The sequence below is a fragment of the Serinus canaria genome, chromosome 4, assembly GCF_022539315.1.
Source record: "Serinus canaria isolate serCan28SL12 chromosome 4, serCan2020, whole genome shotgun sequence".
Lineage (NCBI taxonomy): Eukaryota > Metazoa > Chordata > Aves > Passeriformes > Fringillidae > Serinus > Serinus canaria.
Genome location: NC_066317.1, coordinates 62,095,612 through 62,122,191, shown reverse-complemented (window position 1 = coordinate 62,122,191; position 26,580 = coordinate 62,095,612). Strand labels below are relative to the sequence as shown.

At 36.8% G+C, this 26,580-nt stretch overlaps 1 protein-coding gene across 2 annotated transcripts in view; it reads left to right on the top strand.

Moving 5' to 3' along the window:
- HTT (huntingtin) overlaps positions 1-26,580 on the top strand; it is an 80,820-nt gene that overhangs the window by 29,087 nt on the left and 25,153 nt on the right. For both annotated transcript variants that reach the window (XM_018924504.3, XM_009099101.4), the window contains 23 exons: positions 848-994; positions 2,025-2,145; positions 2,371-2,447; positions 4,741-4,892; positions 5,283-5,485; positions 6,358-6,484; positions 7,164-7,291; positions 7,952-8,062; positions 8,603-8,680; positions 9,143-9,366; positions 9,862-9,940; positions 10,074-10,235; positions 11,113-11,168; positions 11,986-12,134; positions 12,789-12,925; positions 14,909-15,025; positions 16,386-16,508; positions 17,024-17,262; positions 18,577-18,719; positions 21,564-21,771; positions 23,263-23,404; positions 24,651-24,830; positions 26,250-26,426. In XM_018924504.3, the coding sequence (XP_018780049.2) occupies positions 848-994; positions 2,025-2,145; positions 2,371-2,447; positions 4,741-4,892; positions 5,283-5,485; positions 6,358-6,484; positions 7,164-7,291; positions 7,952-8,062; positions 8,603-8,680; positions 9,143-9,366; positions 9,862-9,940; positions 10,074-10,235; positions 11,113-11,168; positions 11,986-12,134; positions 12,789-12,925; positions 14,909-15,025; positions 16,386-16,508; positions 17,024-17,262; positions 18,577-18,719; positions 21,564-21,771; positions 23,263-23,404; positions 24,651-24,830; positions 26,250-26,426 (3,280 nt within the window). The remainder of the gene's footprint in view (positions 1-847; positions 995-2,024; positions 2,146-2,370; positions 2,448-4,740; positions 4,893-5,282; positions 5,486-6,357; positions 6,485-7,163; positions 7,292-7,951; positions 8,063-8,602; positions 8,681-9,142; positions 9,367-9,861; positions 9,941-10,073; positions 10,236-11,112; positions 11,169-11,985; positions 12,135-12,788; positions 12,926-14,908; positions 15,026-16,385; positions 16,509-17,023; positions 17,263-18,576; positions 18,720-21,563; positions 21,772-23,262; positions 23,405-24,650; positions 24,831-26,249; positions 26,427-26,580) is intronic.

The following is a 26,580-nucleotide window of genomic DNA, read 5'->3' as shown; positions in this document are numbered from 1 at the left end:
TGTTAATTGCTGTCCTTTCCTAATAACAAATAAAGGACAGCTAAACTTTTGAAGTTCTGACATTTAAAAGTGTTTCTATTGCCAAAGCAGCTCAGCAGAGGAGTCATGAACTATTGCATCATAGAGCTTGTGGCTTTTATTAAGGGACTTGATTCTAAAATGGAGTCCTTTTATTAATTGAGTGGTAACAAGTTGAAGTTTTTTTATCTTTGCGCTGACTTAGTGACAGGAGGTGTTTAAAGATTGGAAAAGACTTAACCTGCCCAAGAAAGCTACTACAAGCTTGTAGAAACCCCTTGAAACATCCAGTAAGGACATTCATTGGGAGTACCCTCACTGAGATTACAAAAACATGTGTAAAATAGCTTTTCACTTCCACATAAGTTGAAAATACTGTTCGAGAAGACTGGATTTGATTTTATGTTCAGTGTTGCTGCATTGAAATCAGATGGTAAAAAATATATTTTTTCAGTAAAAATGAGTTTTCAGTTGATATAGATACTCATGGGGAAAATATCTGGGAAGATCGGGGAACAGCAAGAGAGGAGTAATCTATGTTAAGTGTTTGTTGTAGTATCTATGGGGAGGTATCTCCATAAAATACTTTTTTAAAAATTATGTATGTCTGGAGCAGTTGCTTTGTCCTGACTTGAGCTCCTTGATTGTTATGAAGAGCAGTTATATAGAGATAAATTCAGCTTAATGAATTTAGGTAATAGCTATTTACAATTTGATATGTGTAATTAACATTCATAGCTTGCTGAAGTGTATATTCGATGGATTTAAACTGGATGTTAAATAATATCTGAATAATAATTTTTCTTTTTTACACTTAATTTTCTTTCAGGCTTGTTCCAAAGCTGTTTTATAACTGTGATCAAGGACAGGCTGACCCAGTGGTGGCAGTAGCACGAGACCAAAGCAGTGTCTACCTGAAACTCCTCATGCATGAGACACAGCCCCCATCTCACTTTGCAGTGAGCACTATCACCAGGTGTGTTTCCTGCCTGGCCTTGCTTCCAAAGGAATGGAGACCCAAATTTCACTTTGCAATTTGTCTAGGGCTGTAGTTAAATCCTGCAAATCCATGTGCTTATCAATTCCTTTTCTGGTCTGTTGGAGCACCTGTAGTAGGTTTAAGCTCCACAGAAACTGACTCATGTTCAGAGAATACGCTGTGAGTTACTGGTGAGTGCTCACACACTGAGTCCTTGTTTTGAGATAGTTTCTTCTCTCCATCCTGAAGTCACCCTACATGCCCATTAAATTATAAAACCAGGTCCAGCTTTTCAAGCTAATTGTATGTATGTTACTGTTCTTCAGGTATGTTGATCCAGGTTTATAAATCTCCACATCCTGTTTAATGATGGTATTTGCAGAAGGCTGTACTCCCTCTTTAATTTAAAAATAAATTCTAGTTTTGGTAGTGTGATCTTGTATTTTTGCTGCCAGCTGTACTTTTTCTCTTACAGACAGTATGAGTTGTATGTATTTATAGGGGTTGTTGGATTCTATCAGTTTGTCGTAAAAGTTTTTAATTATATACCTTTTGGTATATGGTCTTGATCTTCTCACTTAAGATATATGGTATAGTATGGAAGCAATAGTACTTTGTGGATCCAGTGTTATTCTGTATAGAAAATAGAGTTTCTACAGCAATAATCCAAACTTTGTGAGCATGTAAAAATGTTGAATCCATTTGAGCAACAGCAAAGACAACAGCAAAGTTAAATTGGTGGTCATTTCTCAAGTATCTAGTTAGAAACAGTTGATCAATTGATTTACTATTTCTGTTTGCTAACAAAGAGGATTTATATATAAATTAAATAGCATTTAATACAACCCCAAAAATACAGCAACATAAGATGGTATTTAGACTGTTCTCTGGTTTTGTGTGTTAGAAGCAGTCTGTGAAATACTTACTAGTAATTTAAGCTTAAATATTTAAGTAATAAAATTAATTTTTGATTGGGATGGGGATTTTTAAGTACATGTTTTAGTGGGTATAAATGTTTTTATTTCAGAGCATACAGAGGTTACAATATGCTGCAAAGTCCAACAGATGTCACTATGGAAAACAACCTTTCAAGGGTTATTGCAGCAATTTCCCATGCACTGACAGTATCCACTACAAGAGCACTTACAGTGAGTTTTTGTACATGAGTTTCTTTGAGTTTTGCTATGGTGGCTGACTATTTCCTTTTTTACATGCTTGCTTTTTTTTTTATGATCTCCTGACTATATTTGTATTTGGGGCTTTTGTACTGTGAAAATGGCAGTAGTAATAGATTTAATTCTCACTCTTAAGATACTGTGTTGCTAGCTCTTCCTGTGCTGAAACTAATTTGATTTTTGGTGTCTGCTTTTCAGTTTGGCTGCTGTGAAGCTTTGTGTCTTCTCTCCACAACATTTCCAGTCTGCACCTGGAGTGTGGGATGGCATTGTGGGTATGTTCCCTCTTTTGTTAATTGAGCTTCTGGAAGTCACATTTATGAAACAGAAGTGGACTTACTTAGGCATTGAAGTCCTTTATCTTAGCAGTTCTTTAAGAACTTTGTACAGAATACAAGAATACAGGAGATTATAGCTTCAGGTTGTCAGGGTATAAGTGCTAGCATTTGTCATCCTTGGAACCATGGTGTCTGTCACAGGGATTGGCTGCAACTGCTCTTACAGAAAGATAGATATAGTCAGCATCTATGAAATGTGATATAGGAGAAAATATTCCATGCTTTTGAAAGGCTGCTTATCTTTGGGATATTATATTTTGTAGTATCTTTTTAAAATTTGAACATTAAAATTTTCATCTTGGTTTCGTGTCTATGTTGAAAAATGGTGGATCAAGGAAACTGTTTTATCTGGGCTGCTATAATAGCATCAGATGCATTTAAATTGTTCCACTTGGTGCTCTAAGTGGGAACAGCGAATTGGGTATCTATAGTACTTCAGTGTTAATATAGGTAATATATGATAGGCCCAAATGACTTACATTCTGAAGAGTTTCTTCAGGATGAAAACGTACAGGTGGCAGCCTAAAAGCTTTGATTTTGCCTCTGATTACTGCTCACATGGCACAGCACTAATAAAAGTAGCTACTGGAGATGTGCACCTGGGGAGCTGTTGGGTTTTTAAATAGATTTAATATAATTTGTGTTGATTTTCTTTGTTGCTGTCATTGTGTCTCTTACTCTGTTTGGTTGGGAAATTTTGTCTTATTTTAAAACCAAAACCCAAACACAAAAAAACAAGCATCCCTCAGATGCTTTTCTTGTCAGCAGCCCTTGCTTCCCTTGCTGGCCCTAACTGTGGCGTATATGTATATGTAGTATAAAAAGTGTGGTCCAGTGGTAACAAATGAAGTAATTCAGGATGTGAGCAGTACTTAGTTGGAAAATAAGATCATTATATCTTCTCTTCTACGTAGCTTAAATAGGTTGTTTTAAAGATGCATGTAATATTTGTAAATGATCCAATGACATAGCCTTTGGTAATATTTATAAATGATCCAGTGACATAGCCTTTGGTAATATTTATAAATGATCTAATGACATAGCCTTTGGTAATATTTATAAATGATTCAGTGACATAGCCTTTGCCCTTTCCTCTGATTCCTTCTTCACAGATTTTTGGCCACTGTTTATATGAATTTGGGCTGTAATTTTATTTTTGTGGAGTGATACAGACTCCACAAAATTTATTGATCTGGATAATAAGAATATAATAACATGGATAGTAACATGAGAATTTTGCCAAAATTCCTTCCTATCTTAAGTGTTGTTGTTCTTATGATTAAGACATTACTGGAACTGCTGCATTCCAACTCTGTACAGCTCAACATGGATTAAGTAATGGATTTCTGACTGTATGTGGAATAAATAACAGTTGCCTGTGAATATACTTTACAAAAACCAAAGGAAGGCACTGTAATTACCTCTGGAGCTTTATCAAAATGATAGCTATACTTAGTGTCAGTTTAATTTTCTGAAATTCCTGTTGTTGTGTTAGACCAGAGTAACCATATTAGAAGATTTTAATTATTTCGAATAAAAAATATTTTGAAAGATTTCCAGATTCCCTTTTTTTAGCGGTTACATGAGGTCTTTTTCCAAAAGAGACTGAAGTATTTAGGTTTTACAGCTTTGAAGTGATGTGTGTAATTCAGAGTATTCTGCCAAACGTCTTCTGGTGATCTGTTTGCCCTTTCTTAAACTTGATTTCTATGGGAAAATCTGGTCTTATAATTATTGTCAAGGAAAATAAAGAATGCAGCAGAAAACTACCATCTTGGATATTGTTCACTCAAAAAATATAGAGGATTTGATGGAATGCAATTGTTTAATTAATTTCTTGTCACTTTAAAGCACTGTCTTGTTACATTGCAATACTACAGCTAATGTCTCCTGTCCTTACCTTGCATATGCACACGACTTGACTGAAGATAGTTCAGGACTGTAGTGGGTAGCAAATAAATGCAGAATTCTTCAGTTTATCAGTAGATGTCACTATAGCCTTGATATTTGCTATTAAAAGGAAGGTAACAGCTCTTAAAGAAACCAGAGTATTGTCAGGTCTCTGCTGCAAATTGCTTTTTCAAGTTGTATTTGAGTGTTAAATGTGTATTTTTGTAGCACAGAATTAATTTCATTAGATTAGCCATCTGCTTGGCTGTTGGTTTTCTCAAGACTTTTAATTTGCCGAAAGGGGGGAAAAAGTCATGACATTCCAAAATTAAACTTCCAGTGTTTCCCAGCCAAGTTCTTCAGATGAAGGTCAGAAGGGCTGCACCATTGGTATGGCTGGCTTGGTCCTGTCTCTCCTTTCATCAGCTTGGTTCCCACTGGACCTCTCAGCACATCAGGATGCTTTGATTTTGACTGGAAACTTGCTTGCAGGTAAGGCAGGACAAAAAAAGTAGGATTGTCCTAATATTTTTACCATTAGAATTAGAAGGGCCATATCTCGCTGTATTCTGATTGTATGCCATAAAAACTTGCAAGATTAAGCAGAAGAAATAAAGAAGGAACTTGCACTCAGGAGATTTGAAAAGAAGCTGCCTCTTTGTAGCTAAGTTGCAGATTTCCTCCAGTTGCCAAAGGGCATGCTTAGTACCAGCTGGGTACAAAGAACTCAAATTTTGTTGGTTTTGTTTTAAACTGTGCAGCTACTCCTGGCTTTGAAATTCTGATTGAACTTCTGTTCATATAGAGACAATAACCATAGCTGCCTTCAAAATTTTCTGGTGCTTAATTCCAAGTTTTGTCTTCTCTTTCCTGAAATTGCAGCAAGTGCTCCCAAGTGCTTAAAGAATCCCTGGAGTGCTGAAGAAGATGCAAACCAAGGTGCTGCAAAGCAGGAGGAACCCTGGCCAGCTCTGTCAGATCGAGCTCTAGTCTCTTTAGTAGAACAGCTCTTTTCTCATCTGCTGAAGGTCATTAATATTTGTGCACATGTGATGGATGATGTTGCTCCTGGTCCAGCAGTAAAGGTATATATTAAAAATAAAAAAGTAAAATTATGTGACTTAAATACTATTGTGCTATAGACCTCTTCACATTTTAGACTTGATATAGGTAAGTAAGTAAGTATAGTATCGAATTCCTTGATAATGACTCCACTCTGTATAGTAAAGCAAGTACCATGAAAAAAATGCATATTTTTCTTCACATAACAGGTTTTTCTTTAGCTCTGCAGTGTTTAAAATATAACCCTAAATTTTGAGTCATTTATTCCTGGTGACTTCACTTTAAACATTAATTCAGTGAGGAGTATATAGAATACATGAAGTATTGGATGGCATACTCTAGGAAATGTGTTGACTTTTGGGTTGGTTGGCTGGTTGTAATGCACTGAGCTCCTTTTGGGGCTAAAAATAACTTTTATCTTCTGAATATCCTATGTAAAATATTATGACTTTTTACAGGTTATATTAGGTACTTCCAGGTTTGGGGATTTTTGAGATTTTTTTGAGGCAAATGCATTTAGAGACTGATTTAGAAACAGTAAGACAGTATTGTTAAGATCAGTAATTTCTTCATATTTTAAAAATGTTTGAATAGAATTTTGACACTCCTTTATCTGGAATCAAATGGAAGTATAGCCATTGAGCTCTAATTTCATCTCACTGGCTTATGCTGAAGCTGAAAATTTAATCTCATTGGCCTGTGCTGAAGTTAAAAATAAAGTGGAGAATATATTAAAGTGTTTCCTTTTCACACAGGAAATTCATCTCCTGAACCTGAAACATTTCAATTTAACTGACAGTCAAATTAAGGGGAGTTTAAAGAAAAGAAGAATATGCTTGTATTTTTATAGAAGAAAACTGGCTCACAAAACTAATAAAGGTTCTTTTAATTCTAGGCAGCATTACCTTCTCTCACAAATCCACCTTCTCTTAGTCCAATTCGGAGAAAGGGGAAGGAGAGGGAGTCTGTGGAACAGGCATCTGTGCCAATGAGCCCTAAGAAGAGTGGTGAAGCAAGTCCAGGTAGGCACGTCACTTCTGTTAACCCTTCCATCTACCTGCCCCACACTGAGTGGTTGTGGCAGAGAGAGAAGAAATAAAACTGAGTAACCTTTCTGGAGTTTTAGTTCAAGAGACTGGCAGGGTACTGCATTGGTGGAAAGGCAGTTGTGGGTGGGAGGTTCTTGACTGTTTTGGTTTTTATGAACTGTAAGCTGAAAATTACCTGTACTTTTCAGAACCAAAGCACTGCTGAATCCTTTTCCTCACTTTTTATGAATCTACTGAGCTACTGACTAAAATAATTTTTGCACATATGTTGCTTAAAAGAAATTTGAAACTTGCTTTCCAGCTTTTGGCAGGAGTTACTTACATTGCTTTTGGAAATGAGATTCTGAATCTTGAAACCTTTTTTTTTTCATTAGTAATGAATGAAGGAAACAGGTGTTAATTCAGTTTTGTAAATTGTACATGTACTTTAGTATTAAGCCCTCTGGGTTAATTTCTCTCACCACAGCAGGCTGGATCATTGGAATGCTGTTCCTTTTCCAGTTGTGCACAGTTTGTTTCTGCAGTTTGGAATATACATGTGGATTGAAAAAACCATGCTGTTTAATAATGCAGATGTAGTAAATTATATTGTGTACATATCATGAGCAGCCTAGAAAAGGCATATTGTGCTAATCTATGATATTCTTTTAAGCTTCCAGGCAAACTGATGCTACAGGACCTGTTCCAACAAGTAAATCATCTTCAGTGGGAAGTTTTTATCATCTTCCATCATACCTGAAGTTATATGATGTTTTGAAAGCAACCCATGCTAATTATAAGGTACTGCATGATATTGTTTGATTGGACTGCAATGTGGTTGGATAATCATTTTGTTTCTTTTAAACAGGCTCTGCCTCTGTCAGCTCACTTGTTTACCTGTGTAAACAGTTTATATACACGAAAAAAGAATGTAAAAAAGTCACTACTATCACAAATAAAAACAAATAACAACCCATAATAGGCACTGTCACCCTGTTGTTCCTCTGCTGTCATTATTACTGGTACCAAATGACTTTTTGCTGGCTTGGCAATCCCAAATAAATCCCCATGTCTGTTCTGTCTGCACTTTATTCAGGATGGGGAAGCTTTTTCCTCGTTAGTTCAGGTGACAGAAGATGCATTCCTTAGAGAGTTGATCATCTGCTATGTACACTTCAAGGACTGTGTCCTTATTACACCTGCTGTGTTTATCAGAAATGCATCATCCAGCTCCATGGCTTGTCAATGCCCTAGGCCTTCCTCAAGCAAGAGGATCCCTTTTATTTTTCCTCAGAATGGAGTCCTGCCTTTCCAACAATGTATAAGGCAGTCTAAGCTGTCAGTCATGTTGATTGAAATACACTGAAATTTTATATAAAAGATCATTTTGTGTCAATACCCACTTCTTCCAGTAATTTGTATCTCCTTGTCCAGTAAAGTGGTTTAATTTTCTGGGAACAGGTTACTTTGGATCTCCAGAACACAAATGAGAAATTTGGATGTTTCTTACGATCTGCCTTAGATGTTCTCTCTCAAATCTTGGAACTTGCTACTCTTCAGGACATTGGAAAGGTATGAGACTTGTTTGTTTTTTCTTTTGTAGTTAACTTGTCCGGTATCTGGTCCTGACTGGGAGAAAGCCCATATCATACTGCCCCTTCCAAGGGACAGTAGTCCTAGAAGTGTTGTGCTTCACAAAATTGAATAAAGTGCTAAAGCAGATTCTCCAGGTTAAATTGCTGCTGTTGAAAACTGCAATAATTTTTTGCTTTTAAAATTTCTCATGGGGATTTTTCTTTCCAGCCAAATGGTTTGCCTTCAGTCATTCCCTGTATTCAGATGTCTAAATATACAAAATGTCAGAAGTCATATTGCCCTCCTTCCTCTCCTGTGTCTTGCTATTTTTTTCTCCTTAACTGTGGTGTTAGACATTGTAGTATTTTAAGATTAGGAGGAAAATGTTAAATTCTCATTTTTTTCTTTAATTTGTTGATTTCCAAATTAATGTACTTTTACTTAGTACAAAAACCTCTGCTACTGACCAGTTTTCACTGTGATGTTTTATATAATAAAAACCCCACAGTGTAATGCATTGTTTTTCTGATTTTCTAGTGTGTAGAAGAAATTTTGGGATATCTAAAATCATGTTTCAACAGAGAGCCAACAATGGCAACAGTGTGTGTACAGCAGGTAACGAGGGTTTTTTTTAGGTGTTGTGTGAGTGTTAATCCTGATGTCCTTTGGCTGTCAATTGGGTGCTAAGAATGGCCATGCTTGTAAGGGAAGTGGTTTGTAGAAGCATGGGTCCAGGTGGAGCAAACAGAGCATATTTTCTTTCTTTTCCATGACTTGTTCTGTAACTTGATACTAGTTTCCTCTTGAACTGCTTCCAATTCACAAAACTATTTTAGCTGATGTTAAGAAAACAAGCTTGTTTCCTACCTTATGAAAGTGTTCTTCAGCCAGTTTACTGAAGTATCAAAAAACCCTAGAAAGCAGAGAACTGACTGCCTTAGTGATGGATTTCTTGCAGGCTTCCAATTAAATATTTAGGTTTAAGTCCTCAAAGATTAATTACAGTGAGAGACAAGTCAAGGGTTTCTTTCCTGAAATGTTAACTTTTCTTCTTTTTCTTCCAACTTTCTTCTCTAGTTATTGAAAACATTGTTTGGGACAAATCTGGCTTCTCAGTACGATGGCTTGTCTTCAAACCCCAGCAAAGCTCAGGGCAAAGCTCAGCGCTTGGGTTCGTCCAACCTGAGGCCTGGTCTCTACCACTACTGCTTCATGGCACCTTACACACACTTTACACAGGCCCTTGCTGATGCCAGTCTGAGGAACATGGTTCAGGCTGAGCAGGAGCACGATGCTTCAGGGTAACTTCCTTCCCTTACATCATAATGTTCACTGTTCTTAGTGGTTTTCATAAATGTGAGTATTATTGCTGTGCTGTGTAACTTGAAAATAGAGACTTAAGCAAAGTAACTTGCCTTGGTGAGCACATCCTGGTTGCAGTTATCACTAATGTGTTTTTTCCAAAGCAAAGTTAAGTCATTAAAATGGATATCATTGAAGTTTTTTAAAAGCATAATAATTTTAAATGCTTGTATTTAATAGGATGTTATTAATTTTTAAATACAGCAAATAGTCAGTGTGTTAAAGGAAAGGCAGAAGGGTAACTAAGCAAAGACTAGAAAATCTTTTTCTGAAGTGTATTGTAGGTTGTCTCTGCCCTTTGTTTTTACTAAGATTCTTGAAGCAGTCAAGTAGATTAAGAGAAGTTGGCATTGGCTCAGTAAAATGCATCTAAGGACAATATATTTGTTGTATTTTTTTAATGTGTGGGTTTTTTTGTATTTTTTTTGTAACAGATGGTTTGATGTGCTGCAGAAAGTTTCTACACAGCTGAAAACTAGCATTTCCAGTGCAGCAAAACATCGTGCTGATAAGGTACTTGTATCTGAGTTCTCCTGAAAGAGCTGTACCTTAGATTTAAAACAGTTTTCCTCCTTTCACAACTAATTTGGCTTTGAATCAGATACGGGTTCAGATGTTAGATTACTTTAAAATCTCTCTATTACAGAATGCTATTCACAATCACATTCGTTTATTTGAACCCCTTGTCATAAAAGCATTGAAACAATACACAACAACAACGTCGGTACAGCTGCAGAGACAAGTTCTAGACTTGCTTGCTCAACTGGTTCAGCTGCGAGTTAACTACTGTCTCCTGGATTCAGATCAGGTTGGTACCTCACCACATTTGCATCTCACCAGCAGGCTCAATTAACACCTGCAGCAAAAATATTTCCAGCAGTCCAAAAAAGTGAAGACTTACAGGAGGGTGAGACTCAATTTCCCAGCCCTCAGCCACAAGTAGCTTCAGACTTCTGGGGAATTTTTTGCATGTAAATGACTTTTTGGGTTCTGCAACAACTATTTAAGAGCTGCTCATGACATGGACTTTAGGATAAAGTGATGTGGACAATACAGTCAATTTTATTAAATAAAACTTCATTTACAAATGGAAATGCCTTCTTCCATACTGAGAGTATGGACTTTCTTATCACTGATAATGAGCATCGTGGCTGACAGCTATTGTTTGATGTTAATGGCAGTGAGGGGAGCTAGTGGCAAATACAGTAGTCTGTGTGTTGTCCATAGAAGCAGGGAATTTGTAACATAAAATTTAAGTGGTTTACTTAGAAGTGTTTTATTTACTACAGTGATTTTCAGGTTTATAAATGAACGTGACTTGCAATACTTAAGTTTTCTGTAAGTTCATGAAGAGATAATTCTTTTAAATGCATAAGTGGTTTAGATTTTATCTCGGTTTAGATTTTTGGCTGATTCTTAAGTTCTTGATGGTAATACCTCAATTATTGTATTTCATGAGTGAAAGATGAGGTTATACTTAAAAATATACAGACTACAGGTTAAATGTAGCATAAGTTCATGCAAGCTGTAATAAGCTTAAACAGATTTTTCCATCTTCTGTAACTGCAGAGGGAACATTTCATAACATGGTGCAAATGATTTTCAGTGCCTGTCTATAACTGTCAGAATGGTTTCAAATGGAAATTAATGTCTCTGTTCTGATGCACACTTTTTTCTCTCTTTAGGTGTTTATTGGATTTGTGCTAAAACAGTTTGAATACATTGAAGTAGGACAGTTCAGGTATGGAATTGGCAAAGAGCCTTTGAACACTGAGGGTTTGCAACTGTCTTGTTCTGAAAGACAGATTAGTGATGTGTTACAAGTAGGGATTAGATTTGCTGGTTATTTCTGCCTTATGAGAAAGGGAGAGTTCCCTTCTGGCCAATATGCTCGTTTATTCTCTGGCTCCAATATATTGTGATATATTGCTTATAGCTGGCTTTCAGATATTAGGTTCCATGTGACTGAAGAAGTCAGGAAGTAAAATACAAAATAATAATAATAATCTTCAACTGTGTTGTTTTGTTTCTCCATTTTGGTATGTAAACCCATTCTTTTGGGCCTCCCTGCCAAAGCTATGCTTCCAGAAATCAGCATTTCATTGCTAGATGCAATTGCTTAAGGGAGAGCTACTCTTTCCTATTGTGGATTTAGAGTGAATCCATATGTACTCTGGTCACCTAGTACACATTGTATAGGACCTAATAGGTCATAAGCAAGGCAGTGAAATTTTTACTGTCATTTCTGGTTTTTCTCACACTTGAGTTTTAATGAAGAGAGAGAAGTTGTTCTTTTGCTCTGTGGATCTTCTACAGAAATAATCTAATGTGAATTAGATAGTATGTTATAATATTAGTAACTGTAATGGTCAAAGATTGAAGGAAATCCCTGGGGAAAAAACCCATTTTGTAGAATAGGGCACAGAAATTACAGAAGTACTGTATGAAACCAGAACAACATATTCTGCAAAAACACCTTGACTGTTAAAAGATAGGTTTTTCTGAACAAAGCTGTGCAATTCAAACTTGACACTTGAATTTTTTTATTTTGTTTTCAGGGAGTCAGAGGCAATTATTCCTAATATCTTCTTTTTCCTGGTGTTGCTATCTTATGAGCGATATCATTCCAAACAAATAATTGGAATTCCCAAGATCATTCAGCTGTGTGATGGCATCATGGCCAGTGGGAGGAAAGCTGTTACACATGGTAATTCAAAAACAAAAAAAAAGCTATTAAAAGGAAAGAAAGAAAAAAGGCATCAACACTTATTAGTAATAGTTCAGCAGTAAATCCAGTGTTGACTACTAAGCTGTAGAAAGCTGTTATCATACTGAGTGTTCCAGAAGACACTAACTTTTAAGACATGAAATACCTCTCACTTAATTCCTTCAGGAAATTTAATATAAAATACTAAAGCTGCTGCCCCACATTTTGCATTGTTCATAATTGCAACAAAGCTTTTATTTGAAACTTTATTCAGTAATAAGTTCACAACTTAGCAGTATGTGCAAAGCTTTGATTTCAATTTTTTGTCCCCTTCCCGTTCCTTCTACTTTCAGCCTTTAAGTAGCAGCATCTTTCTTATACTTTCCAGTGATTCTGCAGAGAAATACTTTATAAAAATACCTTTTTTAGCTCTGTAAGAACGGTAAAATGTGTCTATAATTTAAATTTTCTACAAGAAGTAAAAAAATATCCATCATTATGCATGATAAATATGGGGTTTGTGGGTTTTTAGGTATGGGTAAAACCTTTAATGAACTAGAACCCACTTTACTTTTAGGAACTGAACTGTTAGTTCAAGAAATCACTGTTTAGGAGTGATTTGTCTCATACTAAAACAAATGCATCTCATTTCAGCAATACCAGCTCTGCAACCCATTGTTCATGATCTCTTTGTGTTAAGAGGAACAAATAAAGCTGATGCTGGAAAAGAGCTGGAAACTCAGAAGGAGGTTGTAGTGTCAATGCTGCTGAGACTTATCCAGTACCATCAGGTAGGAGAGGAGGATGAGGGGTCCCTCTTTGTGGTCTGTGAAAGGGTAACATTGCTGTGACTGCTGAAAGCGCTTCAGGCAGTATTAATGATTTTTTGTACAAAACCGGAATAGCTGGACTCTCTGTGGTATCTTATAGAGAGAGTGTGCAAAGATTTTTAAGGCTATGGGAAAGGTTCTGCACTACACATTAGTATTTCAGGTCAAGTAACATATCTGTGGAATTTCCTAGTCAAGCCTAGAAAACAAAAAACTAAAAAGCTCCAGTTAGGATCATGATCTTGGCTGTGTTGCAGACAGAATAAACAGAAGGTTGGTGGAAGAGAAGAAACTTAAAAAAATGGGAGTAAAATGGAGAAGGAGACAAGTTTAAAATTAGGAAAGATGCTGCATGGAGATGATTTAGGTATTGCTGTGCTATAACAATATCTTGAATAACACTTACTTGAACAAGGTAATGACACTGGTAATTAGGTATTTATTATGACTTACTACTTTGACCCAGACTTTGGAAAACATGTTTCTGCTTTGTAGGAGTGTAACAATGACTTTTGTCAATACACTTTGTTTTAAAGAAAAACATAAAAGTAATTTTAAGAGAAGTGTCATGATCAACATGGGATCTTACTGCTTATTCAGGTGCTTAACAAACCTAATGTGCCTTTCTTTCATAATGTGAAAATGCAGTTCTGGTGTATGCTAATGTAAGCACTGTATTTTCTGAAAAAAGTCAGTACATCTTGTCAAAATAATTTGTTAGAACTGCATGTTCAGATTGGGGTAATTTTGTGTATCCACATTTTCTTTTGAATTTGTAGTTTTATAATCATAAAATGACTAATATAACTGTATGAAATGACACTCTGTAGACACATGATGTGAAATAGTGAATAACTTTGTTATATAAGGTACTGCAATTGCTGGCAGATCTCCCTCTGACACACTTAACCTATTAAAGACCACCCATGCACTGCTCTTCCCCCTTCCCACACCATCCCATTTGTAGTTCTTATTCTACCCCGTTCTGCTGGTGCAATATGTATAAACCAACCCTGGGCTGTTCTGTTGTTCCCTGGCTGTGGCTAGGATGGTCTGCAGTGGTTTCCCTGGACATTTGAGAGGTTCCCAGAGCTGCAGCCTTCAATTTTTTTCTGTTACACTGGAGCTGCCACCCATGGAGTTCCAGATTTAAGTTTTGTAGCCTAGAATTGCTCCTATCTCCTCTTCTGAGAAAATCTTTTGGGAAGAAAGTCACCTGGGTATCTCCCTCTCCCTAATGTGAACTACCTAAATTTGCTTTTACAAGTGCTCTAACTTGTTTCCTGAAACAGATTCTTTTGTCCCCCCTTCCCAGTCCATATATTAACTTTCTTGCTTGCTGTGTCTCTTGTCTGCCTGTCCTTCATCGTGTGGTCTCTGTAACCCTCAAATCTATAACACATCCAGCTACCAGAAGTGCTCCTTGCTTGGTGTGCTCCATTATCTCTTAAAATTTTTATGTGAAACTGACATATCTCAGGTGGATGAGCCCCATAAAAATTCTGGTTTGTTTCCTTGACCAAATTTAAACTTTAATGAAGCTAGAGTCAAGACAGAGCAATTTTCCACATGCATATTCTTTCCCTCCCCTTTTTGTTGAATAAGTGGTGTGGTGTTTAGATTTATGATTCTTTTTCCAGTTGTTTGAGTAGTCTTTTGACAATACCATTTTAAAAAGTACAAAGCAATTTTTTTTTCTAGTTTATAAAAATAACTGGAAAATTCTTTAAAAACCACCACCAAAAAACTTGTTACTAAAACAGGCTTTTAACCTGAAAAGGGGGTTTTAAAAATGTGCAGTTCTCTCATGTGGGGTTTTTTTTTTGCTTTTGTCTTTTTTGGTAGGTGGTTGAAATGAATATTTTTTCCTACTGTGATATTACTGGAATGTTTTCTGTTAGTATGGGTGTTTACTTAGGGTTTTTTTTTTTTACTTTTCCTCAGGTGCTAGAAATGTTCATCTTGGTATTGCAGCAGTGTCATAAAGAAAATGAAGACAAATGGAAGAGATTGTCTCGGCAAATAGCTGACATCATTCTCCCAATGCTTGCAAAGCAACAGGTGGTTCTATCATAGTTTTAATTCTGTAAACACCTTAAATAATTGCTGTAATGTATATATCAATACTGGCTTTGAGTATTTGGTTTTTCCTTTTTTTATAAGAAGACAAATTTTACTGAAATTGTGGTAGCCATATATGGAAAAAACAACTGCTGCAAGGTAAACTTAAGTCTTTGAAGTTATGAAGTTCATATTTAAGTGCATGAAGTACATGCAGTGTGATCAAGACTGTCTCCAGAGTAAGGGCATTCTGTTTCTCTTAGATGTATGATAATATCAGAACACTTACTCAAGGGTGTGAAGGTGGTCCCATGTTCATAGAATGTCAGAATTATTTTTTTTCATGGCTACAGTGGGTCTAACTGCAGACCAGATTACTCAAAGCCCCGTCCAACCTGGCCTTGAGCACTTCCAGGAATGGGACAGCCATCCCTTCTCTAGGCAGCCTATTCCAGTGCCCTACCACCTTCACAGTAAAGAATTTCTTCCTAATATAAATCCACCCTCTTTTAGTGTAAAGCCATTCCCCCATGTCCTGTCACTACCTGCCTGTGCAAACAGTCCCTTTCCAGTTCTCTTGTAGCCCCTTTAGATACTGGAGGAGCCTTCTCCAGGCTGAACAGCCCCAGCTCTCCCAGCTTGTCTCCGTAGCAGAGGTGCTTTAGCTCCAGATATTCTTTGTTCCATGATGGCAGTTCCCCAATCCTGGGAGGAGATCTCATGTCTGGGGAGAGTGGGCAGGATCAGAACACAGTTTTAGAGCAGAGCTGAAATGCTGATTGTTTTGTGTGACTGCACATTATCATCTTAATTATTTAAGCAGGATAGGATCATCTAGATTTGCGAGCCAGTCCTTTGCTTTTTGCAGTTGATTGCTTTATAATTTATCTAGAAAAACTGTTCAAGTAAGCTGTCCTATCACTGTAGCTGTTCACTTTTCTGATGATTAGGTTTCTTTTCTCCTAGTTACCTGCCTAAGTTTAATCGTGACCAGCATTGCAGTCTATAAATAAACCTGGTAGGATGTGCAGGGAGGAGAAAAGTCTCTAAATTTTATAACAAGTCAGTCTTTTGGTCTCTTTCTCTGAATAAGGCCTCTTTCTCCAAATGAAATACATGTGGTATGCACGTTGGATTTCATATGACAGATTTTTGTCCATGTTTATAAAATTCATGTCTAGGAAGGCCTGCAATGAAACTTAAATGTATCTTTCATAGCTTTTGGTTGCTCTGAATTTTGTACTGTAAAGAACATTTTACAGGTTGTTACAGAAATGTTTAAAACACAGAGTGTAAATTTTGTGTTGAAGTTATCTTTAGCGGACAGTTAGAAATTAGTTTTGTGTTTTTTCTTTCACAGATGCATATAGACTCTCATGAGGCTTTGGGAGTATTGAACACATTGTTTGAAATTTTGGCCCCTTCATCCCTTCGCCCTGTGGACATGCTATTAAGGAGTATGTTTGTTACTCCTAAAACAATGGTAAGCTGCTGTTTTCAAAGAAGAGAGAATCTGCTATCTTTCATGCAAAACAAAAGAGAATGTGTTTCTCTTTAATAATTTGCTAAGTGATGTTAAAGTACCAGCAGCAGAATTTGGGATCAAATTGGCCAGGTGATTTACCAGCTGGGAGCACTTGATACAGGAGTGTTCTGCTTATGAATTACTTTGCTTCATTTTGTATGTTGAGGATCAGGAATGTACTGTTACAATAAAATAGAATGCAATTTAATTGGTAAATTACATTTTTCTTACACAAGTATTAGTAATGCTTTTATAGCTGAGAGATTGTTTACCAGTGAATATAAGCTTGACAGTTACCACAGGAATAGTATTTTGTAAAATCTGGACTTAAAATTTACTTCTGGTTTGCTCCATTCTTAAAAGGGTCTGATTTTTTACAAGTTAATAAGAATGCTAATTTTTTAGTGCCTTTCTATGTTTTGTCATTTAACTTCAAAAGTATTCAATCTTCTGTATTTCTGTGTTTGTGTTAGGCATCAGTGAGCACTGTCCAGCTGTGGATTTCTGGAATTTTAGCTATCCTTAGAGTTCTGATTTCACAGTCAACAGAAGACATCGTTCTATCCCGTATACAAGAGCTTTCCTTCTCACCATACTTGATTTCATGTCAAGCAATCAACAGACTGAGATGTGGAGAAAATAACATGTCCACACCAGAGGATCGCACTGAGGTCAAACAGGTGAAATACCCACCTGAAGAGACATTTTCCAGGTACACTGTCTTTTGAGTAACCTGGGGAAAGGTAAAGAGTTCTTGAGAAATCACAAGTACATTGGGCAATATTTAACACATTTAAAACTTCTATCTAAATGGAATCAAGTTTGTTAATAAGTTGATATGGGACAAGTGTGTGTGGATGAAGGAGTGTTGAGATAGACAGAGATGGAGAAGTTGAGCAGATTTTAGAACTTGGAATTGTTTTGGTGCCTCTTCTCAGGCCAAGTGAAGGACCTAATAGAGCTGATAAAATGAGTGAATCCTGGATTTAGGAAAACCAGGTCCAGAAACTTGACTGCTTGCCTTCCATTCTGTGTGGGGACTGAATGATGTAACATCCCTTTAAGTGGAAGCCCAGGTTCTGTATTAGAAACTTGGCAGTAGTGGGATTCAAATCTATTGAGTTAGTTGTGCTCTTTCTTTCTTTTTTTTAAGACCCAGCTTTGTCTAGTTGGCTTCCCATGTTGATGTCCTTGAATGGTAACAAACTTCAGGCAAAAGAAGCATGGAGAGATAGCAGCAGTATTATGTTGACATAATGTTTGTTATTAAGGCATTATGTTTTAATGTGGTGGGAAGCATTAGATATAGCTGTTTGTTTAAGAAAATAATAACATTTTACTCGAGTAGGGAACTTCAGATAAGAATAGAATGCTGTTTCATGTCATTCAGTTCACTCTGAGGGTTGTGGGTTGAGGGAAGAGGGTCTTCTGGACACCCATAATGTGACCTTACATCCAAAAGCAGTGATGTAAGTAATGGAGTCACGGTTATGGCCAGGAGCAAGGATGGCTTTTCTCAAATGCCTTCTTTTGGTGCTTCTTTTGACACCACACGTTGTCTCAGCTGGAGGTTTGAGAAAGAATCTGTGTAGTAGAATGTGGATAGATGAGGTGAGGTAAACAGGTGAATTACTGTGCCTTGCTGAATTACCCCTGCTCAGCTGAGCTGTGGTGACTGTCACAGATTGGTTTTAGTTTGATTTAGCTCAATTACTTTTAGCAAATCACTGTAAAGACACCACAGCACTCTGAATATTTGCTTTGTAAGTGAATTGGTCCAATGCTACTGTGACTGTAGCTGATGAGAGATATTCTGGATTTAATATGTAATTATTGACATGCTTGTGATGATATAGCATACTGTTTGTTTTAGGTTAACATGTTCTGTAGCATTTAATTTGTTATTTAGGATGGATGGACAAGAGCTTTGTATTTAATTTTTCAAACCAAAGTCTCATTGGCTAACCTCATCTTTTTCTGAAAGATTAATAATTTTCCTATTGATTGTATATGTGTTTCTTTCAAGATTCTTACTACAACTGGTTGGCATTCTACTGGAAGATATTGTTACCAAGCAATTAAAAGTGGACATGAATGAGCAGCAACATACTTTCTACTGCCAGGAGTTGGGCACACTGCTTATGTGCTTAATACATATCTTCAAATCAGGTAATACTTGAAACGTTGCCCAGGTCATAGCATGCAGTGGTGGTTTTTAAGTTCCAAGACAACTCAAAAATGCATTGAACTACTGAGAAGGAATATGTAAGTGCTGAAGATGTTATATCTTACTCCATGTAGAGAACTTACCAAACATGGTGCTTTATGCATGCAGGGCACATTTTGCACATTTCTTCTGTCTTTGTGGAACAAAATGTAAGTAGTTATTCTTCATCTCTCCTTGTAACTGTCTAAAATTTTTCAGTCCAGAAAACACAAAGCATTCCAAATTTCTGGCTGTATTTCTCATTTAGTTTAGAGGTTGGTTGCTATGTCTTGCTTAAAATACTGAGTCACTGACCACTAGCTCAGACTCCTGACAAGGAAGGTTCCTGGCTTTTGCCATAATTAATAAAAATATATAAAACAAACAAACAAACAAAAAAACCCACCACCCCAACAAACAAAAAACTAACCAACCAAAATGAAAAAACCACTCCAGAAAACCAGGAAAGGTGGTGCTTTTCCACCTAGCCAGTCTTGAGTTCCTTTCTTCAGGTTTGGGAGTTTTCCCTTAGGTTTCTTCTGCTGGATGCCCAATGCCTACCCCTTTGGTAATTCCTTAGTCCATAGCTTGATTCCTTAGACTTATTTTCTGAATAGTGGTACTATTGTGACTTTCTTTTTTCTTTATTCTTTCTTTGCTATGACTGCCCTTTTTGCCTTCTGATTTTCAGCTTGCAGCTGAAATGCAGCCTTGATTTACTCTTAGTTGTCTGCAACTTAAAAGGGCTTGACACAAGTCCCTGGTTCTTCATAGGCTTCCTTGGGGACATGGGACAAGGAACTCTGTGTTGCCTTGGATTGCAAAATGGGAGTTCTCCAAACTGAGGTTCTTGGTGCAAAGACTCCAGGAGTGTGTGTGAAGAAACACAAAATTAATCTTGGTTTTAGGTGTGCTTTAGGGCCCAGAACTCTGGACATACAGAGTGACAGTTCTCTTCCCGTGTGTCCGTTACATTAATAATTTTATTATGTGTTTATACTATTTTATTATATAAAATTATATAATTATAAAAGTATAAATTTTAATTATATATTAATTTATGTTTAGGAGAAATATTTGAATAAAATATTGTAACAAATAACTTACACCAGGGTGTTTTGGCATAAAGTGATTAAATGGTGTCAAGCTAAGAGCAATGAAATCAGAAAGTGAAGCTGGTTATTGAAATTGGGGCAGTGGGTTCTTCCACAGTGGGAGCTGGGGATAATTGAAAGGAAGGCTCAGCTAGTTCTGCTGCTGTGACTGGCTTCCAGGCTGCTCTGGGAGTCTTTCCAGGAATTATGTAGAAATTCTCATGCAAAATTAAAATTAAATATTAAAATACTTATGCAAACACTGGGCTATATGGATTAGATGATCTCTAAAAATTAACGTAAAACTACAAATAACTTCAGGTATATTACTACCACTAGTACCAGTATGGTGTAACAGAGTAAAAGAAAAGTTGTTCAGGCATCTGGGTGTATTTTCATGTCATAACATATTTATTTAGGTTGAGGATTAACTAACTGCCTGAATTTGTAATGCTTTTCTTTTGTTCAGTTAGAACCTCCATAATTATTTTCTCTTTAAATTATATTCTCCTAACTATGGGTGTAGCTTACAGCAATTTGTGTGTGGAAACATAGGCTGTATTCTGTCATTTCTAACCACTGTTCTACTTGGATGTTTTGTCTTCTCACCCGTTACAGTTTTTTCAAAATGTGAGCATTGCTGACTCCTGTGTTTCCAACTGTAGGAAGCTACTAGATTATAAGTGAACATTCTCAGTCTGTTCCTTTGAAGTAAGAAATAAAAGGCATGGACAAAGTAAAAGGATGAGCGTGCCATGGTTTTTATGACTGTAGGAAGTCACTAGATGGTGCAATTTCTGTAAATGCAGGGAGCTGGAATGGGCTAGCAGTGCTTTGTTAATAGTGGAACCAGAGATTTGAGACTCAGCTATTTTCCCCATTCTTTGCTATTTACATTGTGTGTTTGTTAGTCCTGGGGGCAGCTTCAATTGGTCCACATGGCTGTGGAATTTACAGCTTCATTCTTCTGTATGTCTGGCAAGGAAAGCAAGTAACACTGCAAATTTCCTTCATTATTCTCATTAGCTCTTGGTTCCTAACTGACTCTGAAGAAACTTTTTTTTTTAACCCTGATCTTATCTTCTCATAGAAACCCAATGTCCTATACCTTTAGACAACTTTCCTTGTTTTCCCACCATTTTCTCATTTCTTTCTTCCCAGCTTTTGTTTTGGCATACAAACAATCACCCATTCAGAAAGCAAAATTCTGCTTTTTTCCTGAGTGTTACATTTTCAGGGTAATGGCAGAAATACTTAATTTTTGCACTTTAGAAATTGAATGAAAGAGAATACATTTAATATCATCTAAATGTGTTTGGAAAGCCATCCTCTGAAGCAGGATACTGTTAGGTGTTCTTCCTTAACATGCAGAGTAGTAGTTACCTCATGGTTCTTAAGCAGAACATCTGTGTTTTAATTTACAAACAACAAACTAATCCTGGTCCACAGGTGACAGTTTTAAGTTTAATGAAGGTTTTCATGTATCAGATTAATGAGAATTGTCATGAAACCTATCTAAACATTATTTATTGAATGTGAGAGCTGGCAATTTCTGGTTTACACACTGCCCTTAGGCAAACTTCATCATTTACCTTAAATTTGTAAAGCTGCTTAGAATTCACCTTTCTTGCAGAAATTCTACCCTGAATAATTTTAAAACTTTAGAATTCAGACTTGAGCTTTTTTACTCTAACATGGTTTTATTGTTTTCAGGGATGTTTAGAAGAATCACAGCTGCAGCCACCAGACTTTTTACAGGAGATGGATCTGATGGCAGTTTCTATACACTTGAAAGTCTGAGTGACCTTGTACAGTCCATGGTTCCTACTCATCCTTCTTTAGTTCTCCTCTGGTGTCACATCTTGCTTCTTGTCAATTACACCAACTACAACTGGTGGTCAGAAGTGCATCAAACCCCAAAGTAAGTTTTGGTTTTGTTCCCCAGTAGTGTATTTCATATAATTATATTTTCTGAAATGATACTAAAACAATCCAGCTGCTTTCTGCCAAGCCTGTCATTGAATGGGGCTGCTTGAATTATAAAATGTAGTTCTGCATTTACTTAATGTGTGTGCATATTGTCTATTCTGATATTGGTGTGACTTCCAAAGTAAGGAAATGTGTCCTGCACTCAGTTGCTCCTCAGAAGAGCTGCCAGGTAATCTCTTCACTTCTAAGGCAAGAAAACTTCATCTTTGTACTGCTTTTAATTGAAACTGTGGAAATAACTACAGCAAAATACTCAGTGTTTCATGTTTATATGGAGATCTCATATTTCACCTTTTAGGCAGTAACCAGCCAGTGGAGATGATGGACACTGTTGTGTTTGTGATAATACAATCTGATTATATCACTGTAACTGTAGCTACAGGATTATCTGTTCTCAGTTGGTCTGTTGCTAAATACTGTCAAAACATGGTATTAGAACCCTGCTGGTTCGTTAGCATCGAGCACTGTAATAACCTCACTTCACACTGGTTGTCTGAGATTTGGAGATTGGTTCTAAAATGGGTGTTCTCTTGATCTGAAGGTAGTTTATCCCACCTGTCAGGCATTGAAATGATTTGTCCTTGGTGGGTAAGGAAGGGACCTTCTGTGAGGGTGGGTATTCCTCTGTGTTAACTGTAGAGGGAGGTGAACAAGTGACTTGAGGGATGTTTCTGGTGCTTGTGCATCTCGTCTTGCTGTACACCTGAAGTGCATCAGTACTTTCACAAATGTGAGATTCTTGCTTCAGTTCAACCTTATGTATTGAAAATATATTATTCTAATTTTTGGAAACATGGAATTATCAGGATTATGAACAAAGCAAGGCAACTACTCAGGCATTGGAAAAGGCTGTCTAGGGAAGGGTGGAATCACCATCCCTGAAAGTGTTGAAAAGATGTGTGGATGTGGCACTTCAGCCTATGGCTTAGTGGTGAGCCATGATGTGGTGCTAGGTTAAAGGTTGGATTTGATGATTTTACAGGCAACTTTAATGATTCTATGAGATAAAATAGCAGTACATTTTTTTTTATTTACCAGTATCTTCTCTTTTCTGGATTGGTTATCACTTTTAATCTGGCACTAGACTTAAGTGCTCAAGAACACTGGTTTGGTTTGAGAAGAAAATACAGTATTAGGTTCTGTTATCCTACCAGAGATGCAACAGCCCGTGTTTTTCTTTTAAATAAATCATTTGGTTCTTTAGACTGTCTGAAGAAGTAATAAGCAATGCTGCAGTTGTTAAAAAATAAAGATCTGATGGAAAGCAAAGTGTCTACTTCAAGGAAGTGTTATGTTTGAATGAAGTTTACAGGGAAAGACGTGTCATGTAAGGACATTGCTGGGATACTCCAAGCTTTGGTTGTTCATGTTTCAGTAGCCATACTAAGAAAATAATAACAACAATAAAATGTACTTTTTGTAGGCGACACAGCCTTTCTACTACGAAATTGCTGAGCCCTCATATATCTGGAGACAGTGATGAATCCGACCTGGAAACGAAGCGTGGCATGTGCAATCGTGAGATAGTGAGAAGAGGGGCACTCATTCTCTTCTGTGACTATGTTGTAAGTTTTGAATTATGACTTTTATACCTACAGTTTTGAGTTATTTTAGGATGCTGACAGTCATTTATTACTGATATGTGTTAACTGAAAAGTGATGTGTGTTAAGTGAAAAATGAAGGTCTGTGAAACTAGTAATTTTATTTTCAGATGGCGCTTTTGTAAGCTTAGATATGACCTCATCTGGCATTGTTTTCTCTTCTGAACTGAGAGTTCTCTTGACTTGTGAAATTTACCTGGTGGGCAATAAAATTACATTCTGGGTATCACATCCCTTACTTGGGAGGTGCTTGGAGCACACTAAGTAGTTCCAGACTTCCCAACATCAGTTGCAGTGCACAGTGTCCAAGAGACAACAAATTTCTTCTCTAAACCATAAGAAAAGAAGCTTTTCATTAACATTTTAACTTCCATTTTGGTTCTCCAGTAAAGCCAATTTCTGTGACTTTGGCCTTTTGCTGCCTCAATATTAGAGTTTTAGTTCATTGGGATCTTTTGAAGTGAATTTTCAGTAGCAGGAGGTATTGCACTTGGCTTTGCACCTCAGATCAGTTTTGAGGTAAGGGAACTGCATTCCTTTCAGGTTCTACTGAACAGAAAGCTTTGTTTAGGAAGCACTTCAAGTACTAATGGACAGTCACTAGAATCAGATTAGAGGTCATCCAAGGTAAAATCCTCCAAAACCTCTTTACTGAGGTACTGTACAAGCTCTCAGCATTGCCTGGTTAACTCTACAGATATTTTCCTGTTGCATTCCACTGCTTGTTGATATACACAAGCCTTTAGAGGTTTGACATTAACTGTTGACAGTTCTCTTTGGATTTGCTTTCCAGAAATTCTTCATTTTGTGTTAAAGGCCAGTAGTAATAAGAAATCTTTAGGAAGCCTAAATGAAAATCACATTTTGCAAGACAGTTCTGTGTGTATGTTTATTTCAAACCCATTTCATTAAAAGCAACATCTTTGAGTCAACCTTTTCAATTTACTTGTTTCTAACCAGTTTTTTAGTGGTTTTAGAAAAATAAGTTGCGTGTTCACGGTAAATACCTTAATTTGCAACAAGAGCAAAACATTTGGAAAATTCATCATGTAAAAATAATGATGGTGGTATTAAGATATAGACTCTTTTTGCCATTATTTCAAAATAGCTACCAGAATTATATATGAGAAACTTCATGTTATGTCATGTTTAGTAATTAAAACCTGAATTTTAATTACTGCAACAAAATTTTAATTTTTTCCCCTTCAGTGTCAAAACCTACATGATTCAGAACACCTGACCTGGCTTATTGTGAATCATGTTCAAGACTTGATTAATCTGTCCCATGAGCCTCCAGTACAAGATTTTATCAGTGCTGTTCACAGGAATTCAGCAGCCAGTGGTCTCTTCATCCAGGCCATCCAGTCACGCTGTGAGAATCTTGCAGCTGTAAGTTTAACTTTTTGACTTCTTGTAAAGAATAAAGTCACTTCATGTCAGCATAAGTTTAACTGATAAGTATGCAAAGTTTGACATTTCTGGGTCATTTATCAACTTGTAATTTTATTTTTAAAGTCACTTACTTAAAAATGCAAACAGTGAACCTTATATTAGCAACTTCAGCATTAGATGTGTTCCAGTCCATCAAATCTATGAATTCAGGTGGAGATGGTTAAGCTGCTTTTCTTCCTTAGTGGATATTTTCCCACATAATCAATATCTGATGGGTAAATTAAAGCTTTAACTTTTAACCTTGATTTCAGTGCCTTAGTAGTATAAATAGCAAACTAACTGCAGAGGCAGGAGTAGGAACCAGTCCATCCTCGTAGGCCCTGGCAATATGAAAATGATCATGCCTTCCCCATTGATCTGTTCTGAAAGTTGTAGCCACTTGGGGAGGGAAAGTCACTGAGAAATTCAGGATATTATTTCTGTTGATTATTTTAGTTTTCAAATTAAAAGGAGTGGATGATGTTTTATAGGAATGTAAGGTTTTTATGTATCTCTCTTAATCATGGAAAATTTCATTTGCTGGACTTTCTCTAGAGATAATTGTGATTAAGGGGATAATAATCTAGAGATAATTGTGCCACCTGCACCCTGAGTAGCTTCAGGGCTGTTTCCTATCTCTTTCCATTGTCTCTGTGCAAGTCTGGGGCAGCTTTAACGTTGTGTGATATTAGCCTGGGCTTCACTATCTGAGAATCAGCAGAATGAACTAAACTGAATATGTTTTAATGGAAGAGGTAGTCACTGTGTGAAATGCTTGGTGATTATCTGGAAGGACAGTAAAATTAAAGTAGCTGGTATTAACAGACTGCTCTAAACCAAGATTGATTTAATGAGTAAAACTAGTTTGTCTCTATGTTTCTCCCTTTAGAATATTAGTGATGAATTGGTGTTTGTATTTAAAAAAAAGAAAAAAATTTAAAAAATTATTTGCACGCCCTTTTGATCCTGAGTTGCTACTGCTATTTCTTAACATATGCTCAGAAAACCCCTCAAGAATTGTCTGGATTTCTGTACTGTCATGTGTCTGGACTATGCACATATTCCTGTCTTCTTCCAGAAAGAGATGAATCTTCCCACTCTATTCGAAGCTTTTTGCAATTTCACTTAGTTCTGTAGCTTTTTTCCCCTAAAAGTTTTGTTTCCTTTGTTTTGCTTACTCATGTGAGTTTTTACAGTTATACATCAAACAACTTATTGTTCATATTAATTAAATGACCCAGTAACTCATTCACACAGAGACGATTATATTGATCAGGTAGTTGTCTGCTAGAGTTTTTTCCCATTAAAGTCTTTGTATTCCAAACTGATTGTCATTTCTTTGTCTGTTTGTCTGTTCCATGCTGTTTGAACATGAAGCCCACAACCCTGAAGAAGACCTTGCAGTGCTTGGAGGGAATCCACCTGAGCCAGTCGGGGGCTGTGCTGACGCTGTACGTGGACAAGCTGCTGTGCACGCCCTTCCGAGTGCTGGCGCGCATGGTGGACACCCTGGCCTGCCGCCGCGTGGAGATGCTGCTGGCAGCAACTCTGCAGGTACCTAGAAATCCCTGCCTGGGAAGCACTTTGGGTAGTACCAGTGTTGTCAAGAGCAATGGTTTTTAAAGGATATCAAAATATGATTAAGTGATTTCATTTGACAAAGTTTTGTATTTCTGTATTGATACATGAATTGTCAGAACCCAGGATG